Genomic DNA, 18,324 nt, shown 5'->3' with positions numbered 1-18,324 from the left:
TTTTTTGGTGTTGGACATAAGCAGTTAATGGGAGATGAAAGGCGGGCTATGCCTCCTTAGTGGCACAAAAACCCAGACAGCACGCGCGCGTTATACCCGTGACGTCCCACCAGTAATTTGCATCAACTACCAGGGGCATTTTCGTACATCCATACTCTAACTCCTCCCAGTCGCCGCGCTGACGTGTCCGAGGCGCAGCTTGCCCCCGGGTTCATCCTCACACGTAGCCGGTACCGCCACGGCGAAATCCACCATCTCAAGGCAGAGCGCCGGCCCACTAGAACTACGTCGTTTCGTTCTCAAATTCCTTGCACTCGCAGCGCCGAGAAACCCCCTGGACCGTACCATCTGATTCAATTTAGTAATTTACCCCCCGACCATTAAATCCACCTCCTAAATTTTTAACCGCCTCAAAGAAGGTAAAAACCGGGGGTAGTGGCCCATTTACTGCCCGTTGAAAAGCAAATCTTCCCGCTTCCCGAAATTGCCCCTCGTAAGTGCGGTAAAAACCCGTCGCTTTCTCTCTCAAGAAAAAGGTAAAAATGTAATTTGCCATCTTATTTACTTATTTCCCTGGCTGAAAAATAGGAAAAAAATATGGCCTCTGTTCGTTCCTTTCCAAATCTCTCTCTCTCTCTCTCTAAATGGACAGTAAAAATGAGTCCTCTAATTTCTTACCTCTTTCTTTCTCTCTCTAAAAATGGTCTCTATTTATCTACTCGCTCATCTTTACTGGTCACCTCTCTCTCTCTCTCTCTCTGAGGACTAGGGACGAGATCTGGCCGCGTCTTTTTTTTTTTTCCCTCTCTCGTACAGGCCCTCTCAAAAGGGTCGTCTCCTCAGAATCTCCATCTCTGGGTACGTTTCTATTCCTGGTAAGAATCCCTTAATCTCCATCCGCCTTTCAACCTCACGTTGATTCTCTCATTTGCTTGCTATTTTCTCACTTCTTTCTTTCGCTTCCGCATTCGCTTTCTTGGTGGTTGGGGTTTCTCGCTGGATCTGTGACGATCTTGTCCAGTCGTCGTGTTAGAATTCGTGCTCAGATCATATTTGTTTATAATTCTCTCTCTCTCCCTCTCTCTTTTTTTGTTCTCCCTGAACGTTTGTTTATTTTGATTACTTGCATCTGCATGCTTGGTTGTTGTGAGAAATTATCTAATTTTATGTGATCTGCCGATATAATGCTTTGGTCTGATCGCAGTGTTGGTGATGGATGATTGAGATAATAGGTTTTCAACTACTAACATTATTATTATTTCTTGTTTTTCTCGTTGCATATATGTGCGTGCGTGTGTGTGTATATATATATATATATATTGTTGATTGGGTTCTCTACACTTGATGTGGACATTTCTTTCTCTTCTCTTGTAATCTTTTTGCTTTTCTTTAAATGAATCCATTTTTTGATGAATTGATTTTATTGAATACGTGTTTTTATCTATGTTTGAAAGGAGACTTCCTATGCTTCTGTTTAAAATGATTCTAAAAAGTTTTCAGATGCACAGGAAGTTTATACGGCTGCAGGTTTTCTTTCAGTTTTTTTTGTGGATTTACATACTTTATGATTCTGCCTGAAAGATGTATTTTCAAAATTCTGAAATTTCAGCAATTGGGTCTGTATTATTATTATTTTTTTATCGATCATGGTTCCAAACTCAACGCTAGAGACCTTATCATTTCTTCCTGAAAAAAATGTAAAGAAAATATGTGGATTCAGAGTCTATTTAGAATTGGTGGGATTTTCCTGTTAAATAGATTGTTTATTTTCTCGCATTCTTCACCAGGATTCAGGATTTTGAAAGGCTGTTTCCTTTGAGACCATGGGTGTGGAGGTTGTATCTGATGTGGCCAAAGTACCCATGGAGAATGCGAGTGAAGGAAACAGTTCTTTTGGGCATGAAAAGGAAAATGGGAAGCTGAGCCAGGTACCAGGTGTTATCCAGCCCATTAAATTTGGTTCGCAAGGAAGAGATGATCAAATCAAAGGACAAGGAAATGATGTCTCAGAAGCCAACCTTCCCAAGGATGCAGTTGACGAGTGGCCTGAGCCTAAGCAGATACATACTTTCTATTTTGTCCGTTATCGGTCATATGATGATCCAAAATTGAAAGCTAAAATTGATCAAGCTGACAAAGAGATTCATAAGAAGAATCAAGCTCGTTTCCAGATCATTGAAGGATTGAAGGCTAAAAGGGTAAGCCAAATGATCGTTTTAGCGAGTAATAGTAGTAAAGCTTGAAACATTTTTATTAGATATTAGAATGTGCTCTATAAAAGAATTTCAAAACTTCTTATATATATTGATTTGTTGATTCTTGCGTGTGCATCACTTGTTGCTTTGCAAATGTTAATTTATGCAACCACATAGGAGTAAAACCCTTGGACGGGCTGATAAGCACCCTCTTTTTTAATGTCTTTCTACATGCTAGAAATTATTGTTTTAGATTTAGTGATTTAACATTTATTATCGTTAATGTTAATGAAATGTTATGTGTTCAGAAGAAACAAAGATGTACTCTTGAACTAATGAAATTTAAAATAAAGCAGTATGATCTTTGTCATACTTCTAAGACAAAATATGACAAATCTTAAAAGTTAATTGAAGGTCTACAAGCTTTATATAACCTAATGCTAACTTAAAGTTTGTTTTCAAATTCAACATCCAAAATGAAACGAATATGTACTCTTGAACTAATGAAATTTAAAATAAAGCAGTATGCTCTTCGTCATACTTCTAAGACAAAATATGACAAATCTTAAAAGTTAATTGAAGATCTACAAGCTTTATTTAACTAATGCTAACTTAAAGTTTGTTTTCAAATTCAACATCCAAGATGAAACGGATAGTAGAGGAATAGGAAATAAATTTATTTATGACCAAGCCTTTGTTTACTTAAGAAATTATTGCCACGAGGAAGGAAAATATGGTAATAAAGAACCTAATGGATTGAGGGGAAGAGAGATTATTGTAAAATCTAGAACATAACAAGTCATATCCTTTCTTTTTATGAGTGGTTTCTCATGAGCAGGATTTTATTCTGTTTAATTGGCAATATGACAAAAGTGCATTGTGAAAAATACATCCATAATCCATATAAGTTTGTATCCACTATACATGATGTATTATTTTATGTTACATAAGAGGCATGCTGTATGTTTTAATCATTGTTCGCCATATGTATTGCACTTTCTTTGCCAAATATGGGCTTCCATCTGTCTAAAAGCTGCAGAAGAGAAGGGTGACTTGCACACCATTGAGTTCCTTTCCAATTCAAATTGATTAAGTTAACCCCCCCCCCCTCCCCTGATGCAGTCAGATAGAGCACAGGTGATTTCTCAGTTGAAGTCTCTGACTGCTGAGGATAAGCAGTACAGAATGGCCATGGATGAGAAGAGAAAAGACATGGAACCTCTGCAGCAGGCCCTGGGCAAGTTGCGTAATGCAAACAATGCTGGCCGGGAGAAGGGTTTTGGTTTGTGTTCATCTGAGGAAGAGCTTGATGAGCTTGTAAGCTTTAATCTGAAGCATTCTGTTATGTTGTTGTTGTTGTTGTTTGCTCTAGTGATATTTTGTTTTCTTAATAATTTTTTCCCTTGAAATTCACACAGATACAAAGCCTGAATCATCGCATACAACATGAGAGCATCTCGTTGAATGAGGAGAAACAAATTATTAGAGAAATCAATCAACTTCAAGGGACAAGGGAAAAAGTTATTGCTAATGCTGCTATGAGGGCTAAGATCCAGGAGTCACTAGGGCAGAAAGAAGCAATTCAAGATCAGGTCAAAGTAAGGCAGTTTTTATAATCACATCATCACATTAGATTTATAATGTTATGGGCATCAGTCTTCCTAACTTTTCATCAATTAGTTGCATAGATTTCTAATTACTTGCTCATGGTTGCTTTTGTTGCCTATTTGTTGCTATTGTAGCTCATGGTTGGTGATCTTGATGGAGTAAGGAAGGAACAGCATGTTGTTAGGGCGAAAGTAAAAAAACTTGAGGAAGAACTGAAGGCCATAGACAATGACATTAATTCTTTGCAAGAGGAGCTGTCAATTGTGTCACAAAAAAGGGACAAGGCCTATGAAACTTTTCAGGAGCTGAGAAAACAGCGTGATGAGGGGGTATGCTGATCTCCTTTCCTTTCATTAGTTGCAATTATGTAGTATCTCCAGACTTCATTGCTGACTCTTTACAATTCATCATACTGGTTTTTCTTTGACTTTAAACAGTTCATGACACTGCTTACAGGAGTGGGTCTTCTTTGACTCCAGCATATGCTATCAATAAATGACTATACACAGTTCCTTTTGCATTTTCTGCCCCCTCCCCCCCCCCCTCACCCCGACCCCTATGCTTATTATTCGGCCATCATGGTTTTCATGAGTTTGCTATTAAGTTAGTTCTATTCATGCTCTAGTTGCAAAAGTCATGGAATGTCCTTCTAATCCAATGCCTACTTAATTTTCATCAAGATCTACGCCAGCCATGATGGCAGTAAACTATGCGTTGTTGAGCCAGGCAGTCTGCATTTGTCAATATATAATCTGTTAGCTCTTATAAAGAGATCTTTATACTTTTTGAGCATAGAGATGAATGGAGAGAGACCTGATCTACTGTTATGATCGAGAAGAAGAGCTGCTGATTTTTGCCAAGGTTTTCTTTTGGGGCTGCTGGTATTGTTGGAGCTTATGGACTTTAGGACCAAATAATAATACAATAATTTATAGTGTTGTAGCTCATATCTTTGTTATCTTATGCATAAATCGAAAGGGCTGAGATTTAAACTGGAGCTAAATGAGAATATAAAAATGCAGGAAGCATATGCTTTGTAGCCTTGCGCTTGGAAGATGGGCACTGCCTCAGTGTGCCTCATGAATGTTACCTTGTCCTAGGGTTTAGCAGCTCACTGCGCCTCGGGCCTAGGCACATCTCTAGTGCTTGGCAGCTATGAAGGGTCAAATTTGAGACAAAATTGGACACACTGCTTATGCAGTCCTACCATAGATTTGATCACTTATAGATGGCTGAATCCCCTCTCAAATTCTCAGCCATGCTTGGTACACTTTAAAAAGGCCTCCATCCCTTTGGTACCTGTGCCCTTTTGTAGGGTAACAAGCAGTGAAATGACCCTGTTGGTGTATGGACAGTGGGGCTTCCAAACACATTTCTTGTATCTTTGTTACACAACAACAACAATAATAGCAAGCCTTAAGTCCCACTAGGTGGAGTCCTTTACATGAATCCTTTTCCACCAATTCATACGATTGAGGCCATTTTCCTTTGATAGGTTATTAAATCCTTCCTCACTATCTCATTACATGTTATTTTAGGTCTATTTTACCCCTCCTAATACTAGTAATGGTAACTAGCTTACTCCTTACTAGTGCACTATTTGGCCTGTGTTTCAAATGTCTAAACCATTTGAGTTGTCCTTCCCTTATCTTCTATTGGTGCTATGCCTGGCTTATTGCGAATATTATTTGTTTTTGAATTTATCTTTTAGTGGTCGTTTGGTTTACAAAATTTAACATTCCAGTAAAATTTCAAATTACTAGAATCTAGAATTTCAGTAATCTAATTGCCATTTATATATGATTCTCACATTTTGTTTATTAGTCATAGTAATACCAAATTCCTAAGAATGTAAGATTCCTATGTTTGATTTGTCACAAAGTTCTTTGGAAAATGATGCCAAGTTTTCCATCTCTTATCCACGATCTTTCAAATCAACCCAAAAACAAAAGACACAAAAAAAATAGACTTAAAAAATTAGGATCAAAAGGGCCCTGGTGATCAAGCTTGCTTGTACAGTGCATGATAGGTTAGACGTAGAACCCAATCTTTGGTGTCATTCTGGTGTTCTTGGTGTGCTTGCAGAAATCAGTCAGGAAGATTGAGCTCATCTACGCTGCTGGAGCAAGGTGCTGCATTGTTGACTTGTCCTTGTATGTGAAGGACTCCACCTCCGCAAAATTCACTTGCAAAATCATAATCCGATTTTGTATTTTTTGTAGCACTGCTTGCACTGTACCTTGCTGGCTATGATCTTTATGCCGGTAGACAGGAGATGGGACAGGCTCTGCACAGTGGCTTGTCTTGGGGCCGCCCAAAGGTACAATGCTGGTATGTATTCGTCTTTTGGTGGCAGTGGTGGGGCTCAATGTGGAGGTCAAGATATTTGGGGGGTATACTATTGAAATTTTCAAGAAAGACTGAGGGTATGTTGGTCTTTTTAGTTTCTTTAGGCATTATCCTACTCTGGTAAAGTTATAATACCACCTATAATGTGGCAATCAAATTCTTATATTATATGGACAAACGAGATAAATTGGTAATCTAAGATGGTTGGATTCTTAGATTTCTATTGTGAACCAAACATGAGAATGTTTTATATTACTAGAATATTATGTTATAGGTTCTCAGATTCCGTGAACCAGACGCTCCCATGATGTTATACTATTCATCCACCTTTGCTTTTGCATTTCAGCGACTTTTACTTTTTTTGATATGTTGTTTCTTAGTTGCGCAAATTCTGATCCATAAAGCATAGCTGGTCTTATAGTCATCCTATTATATTACATCCTCTTTGATTTCTCCTTCTGCTTGTATAATAGATCCAAGGTATCAAAACCCACTATTGCTATTAATTTCTTGACCATTAAGTTAAATCTTTTCCCCAATATTCTTACTTGGCTGAAACTACATTTCATATATTTTGTCTTATTTCTGCTTATCCTAAAACTTCTAGAACTCTAAAGCTGCTTCTATAGTTCTAAATTAGATTCTATTCGAGTCCTATTTTCATCAACTAGAACAATATCATCTGCAAATAACATACACCATAGGATCTCGTTTTAGATACTCCTAGTGGGTTCATCAATTGCTAAAGCACAAATATAAGAGCTCAAAGTACAACCTTGATGTACACCTATTGTGATTGGAAATTCTCCAAACTCTCCCCTTGTGTCCTAATGCTAGTCGTTATTATAATACATGTCCTCACCATTACACCTACTGCTCGTATCTTTGTTATCTAAGATGGAATTAAATGAGAACATAAAAAAGCAGCAGGCATGTGCTTTGTAGACTTGCTCTTAGAAGATGAGACACTGCCTCAGTGTGCATAGATTTGATTGCTTATAGATCACTGAATCCCATCACAAACTTTCAGCCATGCTTGGTGCACCTCAAATGGTGAATGGCCCTGTCGGTGTATGGAAAGTGGGGCCTCCAATCACAGTACAACTTATTTGAATGATCTCCCATTCATGCAGGCCACCATGGGCAGACAATATAATTGCTAGACTGTCAATATCCCACTTTGGGTGCGTACTAAGTAGATCTTGGCCCCATAAGGATATGTTTCAACCTTGTGAGATGCCTTTTTTATGATGCAAAACCATGAGGTCTAATGGGCTAAAATAGACAATACTTTGCTTGTGCTTCATTTCTAAACTTATCTTACTAATTGACTGTCAATTCCAGTTCTATTTTATAATTCACCCTTGTGGAAATATGGTTTTCCACCCAATTATGGATTTCTTGAGGTTCTTGGGTGCCTCTGTTACCCTTATATCTGGCCTTGCAGTCTCCACAAACTTGAAGCTCGTAGCACAGCTTGCTTGTTTATTAGGTATGACCACAAACATGGGTATAACTGTCTTCATCACCTATCAAACCATTTGGTTTTGGCTCCCCAAATTCTCTTTGATGTGTCCTGATTTCTGTAGGCTACCTTGGCTTCCTCTTAGTCTATGGCTGTACCTTGGACTATTCCTATTATCACGTTTCACTTGCCTCTCCTAATTTTTTGGATGATTCCGTCCCTCCTCTTTTCAGCTGATGCATATTTTCTCCATCATTATTCTTACCACCACATGCTATCTCTCATTTGCAGATCTCTTCTCCACATTCTAATCCAGTGGTCCCTTCTCCACTCACTTCAAATTCTAATTTATTGCAACCACGTTCCACAATGTATTTGGTAATTTTGGTCTCCCTTACCACTTCCTTCTCATTAGAATGTTGTTGGGTGTAAGAGAATATTCATAAGACTTGCCTAGTTGCTAAGCCTTTACATAGCATGCTTGAATTGATTTCTTTTGCTCTTTTAGTCCTGTGGTCATACCCACCAGCCACCACTATATGTGTGGTGCTGTCTCTTTGTTTTGTTTTTCTCTTTGGCTCCTGAATCAAATTTATATCAACAATATATTTCTCAATTTGAATTATCTAAAGAAGTTTATATGAATCAACGCTTGATGGTCTTTCTTTGGCGTCTAACTGGCCCCTCAAACTTTGTGTCACGAGCTTTGTGATTGCCTTCTTTGATTGAGCTTTACAAGCATGAAATATTTATTTCTTAGGCATTTTTGTGACTCCATTACAATTTTGCTTCTGTCAACGACAATGACAACTATTCAGCTTATATTAATCATTTTGTTCATGCTCTCGACCACAATTTTCTCCTCAAGGACCTCAGTGATCTTGCTTATTTTCTGGGTGCTGAAGTTTATCCTATGCTCTTCCTTCAGCCTGTATTTATCTCAGTCAAAATACATCAGGGACATCCTTGAACAAGTTTGCATGGGTGGTGCTATACCTATTTCCTCTCCTGTGGAGGCTGGCTTTCCCCTTTCTCAATTTAAGAGTAATCGTATGTTTGATGTAATGCTAATATATTATCAAGGCACCATTTTTACTATTCGGTTGCTAGAATCACATGTCCCAATATTTCTTTTATTGTGAGTTGTGGCAGTATCATGTCCACTCAGTGGCAAGCTGTGTAGTGTATCCTCCATTATCTGAAAGGCTCCTTTGATCAGAGGTTTTGTTTTTTGGCCCTCAGGAAATTTTGATTTGAACTTGCCATTCTACTTGGCAATCATTGCTCCATTCATCTACTGTGTGTTCCTTGGCTTCTTCCTAGAAGTAATGCATTCTAACTTGGTCTAGCTCTGAGGCCAAATATCTTGCTTCTGCATTTACCACAGGGCTCACTTATTACCTTAGGGCTACATTTATGACTGGATGTCTGGTCTTCCATTCTTGGTCCAAGCATATTGAAATCAATTACTTCGTTTTTTGAGAAATGTTGCTAGTTGTGATTTAATCTCTAAACATTTTCCCTTTTGTGCACACCTTGTCAACATTCCCACCAAAGGTTTACCAAGCTCCCACTTCTAATTTCTGAAGTCCAAGCTCATGGTGGACCAGTCTCCATTTAGCTTGTTGAGACTCCGGAGGCTCCACCATATAGCAACTGCCCTTGCATGTCCCATGCATGCATGCACACTGGTTGGGACCTTCCTTTGTGATAATATTATCCTCTTATCATTCAATTTGAATTTGTATAGTTGATAAAATGTTGTACTCAGTGTGTAGATAACAGTCATTTATCAGGGTAAATATTTTGGCATTTACTGATTAATAAGTGGTGCATAAGGAGAAAAAATCTTGTACGTAAATGTTATGATTAAATTCCCTCCTGTGATTGTAATCAAGGTGCAGCAGGCTTGTAGATATAGATTAGAAGTATGATGTGCATTTCATGGTTCATAGCACAAATAGTAAGCCCTTCGGCCTGTGTGTGTCAGAGAGAGAGGGAGTTCCTGGTTTAGTTTTCGTTATATTTTGGTTGTTTCTCTTACAAATGTGTTATATTAACCTTTCATTTAAGCTTCCTTTTTTTTTAGCTTTAGTAGTGTCTCTGCGTGTTTGCTTTTTTTTTTTTTTAGTTGTTTTTTTTGCCGAAGTATGCCCGAAGGTAGCAATTTCCTGTTCCAATGACCCACTGAAATGCTGCTATTTAGGACTTGGTGCTCTTAGCAGATGGGGCTGCACATGTTTCCGTTTGCATGTTGATATTGAGCCATTCTTGGCTTGGTCATGTGCCACAGGTCATAAATTATTCCCAATGAAGGGTTGTAAAAGTGGTAAGAAGGATGAGAAGGGTATAATCGGTTTAAAAGAGTTCCTTTAAATAATTTATGGAGTTCTAGCTGAAATGGCATGATGGCATCACTCACCCTTTTGTCAGAGGGTGCTCAGGTTTTTATCTAAGCATGTGTTGGTGCCCTTTGGTATAATGAAATTAGAAAGGAAAGCCTTCTTACTCAAAGCATGGTAAAATGCCTACGTAGCCCCAAATCATATTGTGACGACACTGGCAATGTTCAATTGCTTTAAGATGGGGGCCTGGGACATATTCTTTCTGTTGCGTTGCTTTAGCAAAGTGGTGTTTTACTTATATTTCTAGTAAAATTCCCTCTAATGAATTTTCTTCATGTTCTTTCCAGAATGGACACTTTTACCAGAACCGGGCACTTCTGAATAAGGCCAGGGACTTCGCCTCAAAGAGGGATCTTTTGGCTCTTGAAGAACTGTGTCACACAGAGGTACGTGAGAATTCATCCTACCTCTTGGGATATATTACACTCTCAGCCTCTTTTCTAATTTTGTATTTTTGCCTTCTGGTTTAGATGGAGAAATTTATGTCCCTGTGGAGCAGCAACAAGGCTTTTAGGGATGATTATGAGAAAAGAATTTTGCCATCTCTAGATAGTCGACAATTGAGTAGAGATGGACGAATGAGAAACCCAGATGAGAAGCCTTTGGTGCCACCAGTGGCACCAACACATTTGGAAACAGAGACGATTGCAAAAGCCAATGTAAAGCAGCCAAAGGAAGATTTGAAATCTCCTCCCAAACATGATACTTTACCCACACAGAAGGTCCAGAAAGAAGCAAATAAAACACTAGCAGCAGATTCAGCAACTACACTGGAGCATGCTGAGAAAGAAACCAAGGAGAAAACTTCTGGGCTTGAAAAGGCACAAAATAACTCTACTGTGGATAATGAAGTTGACGCTGCAAAGTTGAAGGAGATGAAAAGAGAAGAAGAAATTGCAAAAGCTAAGCTGGCCTTGGAAAGAAAGAAGAAGTTGGCTGAAAAATCTGCGGTAAAAGCGGCTATGAGAGCTCAGAAAGAAGCTGAAAAGAAGCTTAAGGAAATTATTACTCTGCTGATATATGCAATTCATTGACCTTTTTTCTGTGCGGAATTTTAGAGCTGATGGAACTTTCTTATTGCAGGAGCGTGAAAAGAAAGCAAAGAAAAAGGCTGCTGCATCTGTGACTGCTAGCAATCCCGAGGAGCCAACTGAACCTGGTGTAGAGGCTGCCATACAAGAGAAGGATGGTGTCAACACTGAAGCACCAGTTCCATCCAAGAGTAAGGATAATAAAGAAAATAGCGCTAGGAACAGAGGTCGACCAAGAGGCAGCATGGATTCACGTCCTAAAGTCATTCCCAGGCGTAAGAAGCCAATGAACTACTGGGTATGGGCAGCACCTGCTGCTGCTGTGATTGTTGTGCTGCTGCTAGTACTTGGATACCAATATCTATATCTATTTTGAAGAAGTAAACTAGAATTAATTAAAGGACTGGGGAACCAATTTTCCTTCTTTTGGATGGGCATGCCAGCGACAGGTCCTGTAGTATTAAATATAAAGGTAATTTTGTTCGTTGCATCCTTTAAGGGGATGGACTTTGAATCTCATAATGTTGTTTGTAGCTCATGTAGTCCCTCATATTTTACCAAAATGAGCAGAACATACACAATCATGTTTCGACTTTTGACTGGTGTATTTTAAAGCTTCTGACTTTGATAAATTTTTTCTTTGAAGAATGAATGTTACTCAAAATATTTGCTTTTTATAGGAAAGGCTGGTGGTGAGGAATTAAGATTGTATTTTGAGTATTAGGCTTCTCAAGCACGGATATACGATACGCTTCGGTAGTATGTTTTTTATTTTTCTTGGCTCAGTTTGGTTTGCACTTGAAGAAATCGCTCATGGGTTTCTTTTGACAAAGTAGATTAATTATGTGTTTCAAATTACGTTGGTTTAATGTTTTACTGTGTGCTCGTCATTTATTATTTTTGCTGTTTATTTAACTGTTGAGAATGTGCTTTTGTGGTAAAACGCAATGTACTTCATTCACTAGTTAAAGGAATAGTGTATTAGTGTTTCAGCTAGTGTTGGCGCTTTACAAAGTGTGAATTGTTTGGTTATTTAAATTGGTTTTTTGAAAGGAAAAAGAGGAAATTACTTACATTCCCTCAGGTGGTTATTCTTATTCACAAAAATGAAATTGAAGCAAAAAAGGAATGAAGGGAGGAATGAAATTGTTTTGGAATGTAATTACTGCATTCGGTTAATAACATGAATAATTGTAGGATTTAAGTTTCAATTCTTTTTCAATATTTGGTATTTTTTAATGGTTTCTATAATGAGTTATTTTTTATTTCAAAAATATATAGTACATAATTAATTAATTCTGTATTATTATTTTTATTAGTTTTAACTTTATTTTTTATTTTTTATTTTTATACTAATTGTTATCTTTAAAATAATATTAATTATTTTTCCTTTTCATTATTGTTATTGTTCTTTTTGTTATTATTATTTTATAGTAATAATTACTATTGTCATTGCAATTATTATTAGTCACTATTATTTTTATTATTTTTGTAATATGTTTTTGTCCTTAAAATAGTAATAATTATTATTTTTGCACTTTTTATTGTTATTTTCCTTGTTGTTATTATTAGTATAATTATTATTTTTTATTTTTATTATTATTTTAGTTGTTTTTATAATAATTATTGTCCCTAAAATAATATTTATTTTTTTGATTATTTATTGCTCTTGTTGTTATTATTATTTTATAGTAATAAATATTATTTTTACTGTAGTTATTATTAGTTGTTATTATTTTTATTATCCTTAAAATAATAATTATTATTTTGGTCTTTTTTATTATTAATATTGTTGTTGTTGTTTTTATTACTTTATAATAATAAATATAATTTATTATTATTGCAATTATCATTAGTTGTTATTATTTTTATAATAATAATAATAATAACAATTACTGTTATTAGCATTTATTTTTGTTTTTTGAATTGTTTTATTTATAAAATGAGTTTGATTCCATGAATGACTATCGATTCCAGCCTATTTGGATTGGAATCATAATTCCTCCATTTGTAGGAATCGCATTCTGGTTAAAATATGATTCCATTCTTAATTTCGCAAATTGAATGGAGAAATGCGATTCCATTCCAGGGTTGATTATGCAAACAAAATGAGGAGTACATATTTGACTCATTTTATTAATCGAGTTTAAAACAAGTCAAAATGATCAAGTCTTAACTCTGATAAAATTTTCAATATATATTAATGAAATTTACAACTAAACCTAAAATTGCTTGATGTAAACAAATAAACAATTTATTTCATTAAAATAATATTTTTGACTTTTGTTTCATAGTCTTGTGTTATAGAATTCTTAAAAAATAAATTAAAAAAATGTGATTAGTGATGTTTAGCAAGAATATATGTATTTTAATAATATATGTAAATTGATATTAATTTTAATAAAATCTCTAAACTTAATATATAAATTAATGAGACTTCTAATGAGTGAATTGACAAGATAATTTTCATTTGTACAAAAAGTCAAAAAAGGAATGAAGGGAGGAATGAAATTGTTTTGGAATGTAATTACGTTCGTTAATAACATGAATAATTGTAGGATTTTAGTTTTAATTTTTTTTTCAATATTTGGTATTTTTTAATGGTTTCTATAATGAAACAAAAAATAAGTTATTTTTTATTTGAAAAATATATAGTACATAATTAATTAATTCTGTATTATTATTTTTATTAGTTTTAACTTTATTTTTTATTGTTGGTATATATATATATATATATATATATATATTTTATACTAATTGTTATCTTTAAAATAATAATTATTATTTTTCCTTTTCATTATTGTTATTGTTCTTTTTGTTATTATTATTTTATAGTAATAATTACTATTGTCATTGCAATTATTATTAGTCACTATTATTTTTGTAATATTTTTTTGTCATTAAAATAGTAACAATTATTATTTTTGCACTTTTTATTGTTATTTTCCTTGTTGTTATTATTAGTATGATTATTTTTTTTATTATTATTATTTTAGTTGTTTTTATAATAATTATTATCCCTAAAATAATATTTATTTTTTTGATTTTTTTATTATTTATTGCTCTTGTTGTTATTATTATTTGGCAGTAATAAATATTATTTTTACTGAAGTTATTATTAGTTGTTATTATTTTTATTATCCTTAAAATAATAATTATTATTTTGGTCTTTTTTATTATTAATATTATTATTGCAATTATCATTAGTTGTTATTATTTTTATTATTATTCTAATAATAATAATAATAATAACAATTAGTGTTATTAGCATTTATTATTGTTTTTTGAATTGTTTTATTTATAAAATGAGTTTGATTCCATGAATGAATATCGATTCCAGCCTATTTGGATTGTAATCATAATTCCTCCATTTGTAGGAATCGCATTATGGCCAAAATATAATTCCATTCTTAATCTCACAAATCGAACGGAGAAACGCGATTCCATTCCGGGGTTGATTATGCAAACCAAATGAGTACATGTTTGACTCATTTTATTAATCGAGCCTAAAACAAGTCAAAATGATCAAGTCTTAACTCTGATAAAATTTTCAATCTATATTAATGAAATTTACAACTAAACCTAAAATTGCTTGACGTAAACAAATAAACAATTTATTTCATTAAAATAATATTTTTGACTTTTGTTTCATAATCTTGTGATTAGTGATGTTTAGCAAGAATATATGTATTTTAATAATATATGTAAATTGATATTAATTTTAATAAAAACTCTAACTTAATATATAAATTAATGAGACTTCTAATGAGGGAATTGACAAGTCAATTTTCATTTGTACAAAAAGTTCATTGTAGATATCCCATTTTGTCCGAGACTTTATATAGCAGAATTTGGATTTTTAGATGTAATCTAATACCCTCTTGGGTCTTCTCCTAGTCCAATTTCTGGTTGTAAAAATATTCATTAATACAATGAAAATGGAAAAATACATGGAAAATGAAAATTTGAATACATGGAAAAAAAATAGAAAAAAATGAAAATAAAAAAGATAGAAATCAGGTGGTCTCTATCTTTACACTTGTACATACAAAAAAGAATATAACAATTAAAGGCCCCCACGGGCATGACGCGATGGAAAGATATCAGTACATAAGAAAGAGTATCGGAGGTTCAATTCCACGCAAATACACTCACGGAGTCAGCGGTGCCTGTGGATGGTGAGAATTTACTTTGTGAGCCAGTGGAGACCGTGGATGGTGAAAGTTTGCTCTGTGAGCCAGCGGGGAACGTGGATGGTGAGAGTTTTTTGTGAGCCAGCGAGGACCGTGGATGGTAATGAAGGTATGTCCCGGGAGTTGGATTGGCCGAATGTCCAACTGATGCACAGAAGCCGTGTCCGCATTCTAAACTTTACCTGATCAACGAGACCTAGGGGGAGGACGCTGATCCGTAGATTTTGTGCCGCACCAGGGGGTTGTTGGTGGCTGGAATTCCTATGTAATTAAAAAAATAAAAAAAAAAGAACATAGCAATTAAAGACATGTGAATAAAATCAAAATTTAAAGCACACATAGATTAATCAATTTAATTTAAATTTGATTGATTAATCAAAATTAATTGAATTATTCTCCTCTAAGCCTGTAAATAGATATTTTCAGAATGAAGGAAGTGGAGAAAAGAATTGGAGGGGAAAAAAATTGAATACTTAGAAAAGAGTCGAGGGTTTAAAAGGTTGAGGTTTTGAGAGGGGAAGCAGGTAAGTAATATATTGGAAGCTTGTTGGGTTCTGATTTGCGCAAAAGATGGATATTTGGGGAAGGTAGCAAAGGAAAGAACAAGCTTGCAAATTGGAGGATTTAGAAACAGAGAGAGTGGAAAAAGCTTGGCAGTGGAGGCTTAGAAAACTTCGAGCAAAGGAAAGATTAGGTTTGCAAATTGGGGAATTCATAAATAGAGATTGGTTCTTAATTTTGTATTGATTAGTTTTTAAATTTGTTTAAATTTATGGCATGTTTGAAAATTGTTGAATTTTAAAATTTAATGTTCTATAATTTAAGTTAAAATTTAGACAAAACTTGTGAACAAGAATTCAATTTAAAACTAGAATACTCTAAACTAGTTCAATTTTTTGACCCGAATTTGACTAGATCCGACAACTCGAATACTCATATCCAATAACCAGGATCCGATTACTTCATACTCGATCTCGGGATCTAGGTCAATTTGACTTGGTTCAAAGTCAACCAATCCATATACCCAAGGTCCAAGTCAACATTTGACCAAGATCAATTGACTGTTGGCCCATTAACCTACACCCATTAGACCTTAAGCCCATTGACCTTAGAATCCATCTAAGCATAAGACCCAAAGCACAATTAAGATTAAACTAGTCTAAAGCCCAAGTCCCAATTGACCCTTTTAAATTAGCTCAAATGAGATCAGGCCTAATTGGGCTTGAGTTAATTCAGCCCAAACATAAATTAAACTAGGCCCACTGCCCATGGCCCAATTAACCCAACCTTAGTTCCAAGCCCAATTGAAGCAAACTCAATCTAACTCAACCTAAACCCTAGTCCCATCCTTAACTCAAGCCAAAGGTTAGCTTCAACCTGAGCTAACCAAAACCCTAGTTTCTAGTTTGGATTCTATTGGAATTCTCAACTCGGAGTATATAGTCTAGAGGGGGGTGAATAGACTCTTTTCGCGGAATACGTATTTTTCTACAAAATAAAAATTCTTGGCAAGATAGAAGAAATTATATAGCAATATAAATATAAATCATGCACAAGATATAAAATAAAGAGTGTAAGGGAGAGAAAGAACAACACCGGTATTTTTACATGGTTGGAGTGACTACTAGAAGCTGCAGCACAGAAATTAAAAATTTCTTTTAAGATATCTCATAAGATATCATGCAAATATAACCCATGATTTGTTAATGAATTTAACACGAGATGTAAATCATGAATCATGACATGAGATAAAGTAAAATGAGGAAAATATACATTTTCAATTAACTTGGTTTTATTTGACAATGCTCTTAGAAAATAGGAGACATGTTCTCCTAATTTGCCACTAATGGGAAGGTATTCCTCAAACATATGAGATCACAAATAAATGCTTCATTTTAGAATGCTACTTGTTGTTATGATTATTTTTACTCAATTCATGAATGTTATGTTTAGATATTCTACTATGTATTCAAACAAGAGCATATATATCATCAAAACGAATTATGTGACTAAGAAATTCATCTCTTTTCCATAAGAGATGGATTTACCTATCATAACATGTCTTTGAACTTAAATTCAAAACCTTAGAAACTTATATGAGAAGAACAAGGTATTTCCGTTTAATAAACTTAGAGCACATGCTATTTATCCCATAAATAATAGCCAACATTTTCAAAAAGGAACCATTTGATAATGACATATACAATTAAAGCATCACATTGGTTTTATAATTTGAACTTATCAATATTGGCATGTTTTTCAAAAGTTCCCAACAAAGTAATTTAAACAATTCAAAATTTGGGATTTTTCACTTATTAAATACTTTTACCTAGGTGGGGTTTAAATCTACCTAAACCTAATTCCTAATCCTAGGTCCTAAGGAAACAATTCAAAGAACTCATGTGTTTCCTTTTGGTACTACCCATTCCTCCTTGGGTCCCAATGGATTTTTCTTCACAACCCATTCCATTTTTCTTTCTTTGCCTCTAACTCCTCTAAATGGGCAAAAATATCTAACATGACCATTTCTTTCACAATATAGACAAATCTTCTTTTCATGTGAGGGCCTTAACTTATTTGCATTATTTTTGCTTGTTGAGGCATAACCTTGTGATTTATAAGAGGATTTTGAATTCTTTTTAGAAACGTTTTTTTTCTTAACTTTCAAAGATTTATTTGTGTTTTCTTTTCCTCTTATGATTTTACCATGATTTTCAACTTTGTTTTTCAAGAGAGTATTTTCTTTCAAAATATTTTCAATTTTATTTTTCAAAATTCCTACTTCCCCTTGAAGAGTTTCATGGTCTTTTTGAGCTTTTTCCATAAGCTCCTCATTTTCCCTTTTTTAAAGAGTAATTTTCTTCTTTCAAGATAAAATAAAGACAAGGTTCCTTGCCTTTGAATTTTGACAATTTTCCTTCCAAATTTTATATCTTTTCTTTCAAAGTTTTATGCTCTTTTTGAGAATTTAAAACAAACTCTTCATTTATCCTTTTAAGGGATATATTTTCTTCTTTCAAAGAAAATTCCATTTGTTTTGACAAAGTAAACTCTTTCTCAACATTTTTGTTCTTCCTT

The 18,324-nt window shown here is 34.5% G+C and overlaps 1 protein-coding gene across 3 annotated transcripts; it reads left to right on the top strand.

Moving 5' to 3' along the window:
- Positions 1-719: 719 nt before the first annotated feature.
- LOC131151686 (proton pump-interactor 1-like) lies at positions 720-11,728 on the top strand. Of its 3 annotated transcripts, XM_058103217.1 has the most exons (8): positions 720-875; positions 1,788-2,198; positions 3,318-3,512; positions 3,614-3,793; positions 3,938-4,132; positions 10,310-10,408; positions 10,493-11,018; positions 11,104-11,728. In XM_058103217.1, exons 2-8 carry the CDS (start codon positions 1,824-1,826, stop codon positions 11,427-11,429), a joined length of 1,896 nt encoding a protein of 631 aa, XP_057959200.1. In that variant the 5' UTR covers positions 720-875; positions 1,788-1,823; the 3' UTR covers positions 11,430-11,728. The 3 variants fall into 3 exon arrangements, with proteins under 3 accessions (XP_057959200.1, XP_057959054.1, XP_057959133.1); XM_058103071.1 differs by having other exon boundaries at positions 725-858; positions 10,493-11,728; XM_058103150.1 differs by lacking the exon at positions 720-875 and adding an exon at positions 905-1,028 and having other exon boundaries at positions 10,493-11,728.
- The last annotated feature ends 6,596 nt before the right edge of the window (positions 11,729-18,324 follow it).

Source organism: Malania oleifera, chromosome 1 (genome assembly GCF_029873635.1).
Source record: "Malania oleifera isolate guangnan ecotype guangnan chromosome 1, ASM2987363v1, whole genome shotgun sequence".
Lineage (NCBI taxonomy): Eukaryota > Viridiplantae > Streptophyta > Magnoliopsida > Santalales > Ximeniaceae > Malania > Malania oleifera.
The sequence above is the reverse complement of the archived record's forward strand: the minus strand, read 5'-3'. Positions and strand labels throughout refer to the sequence as shown.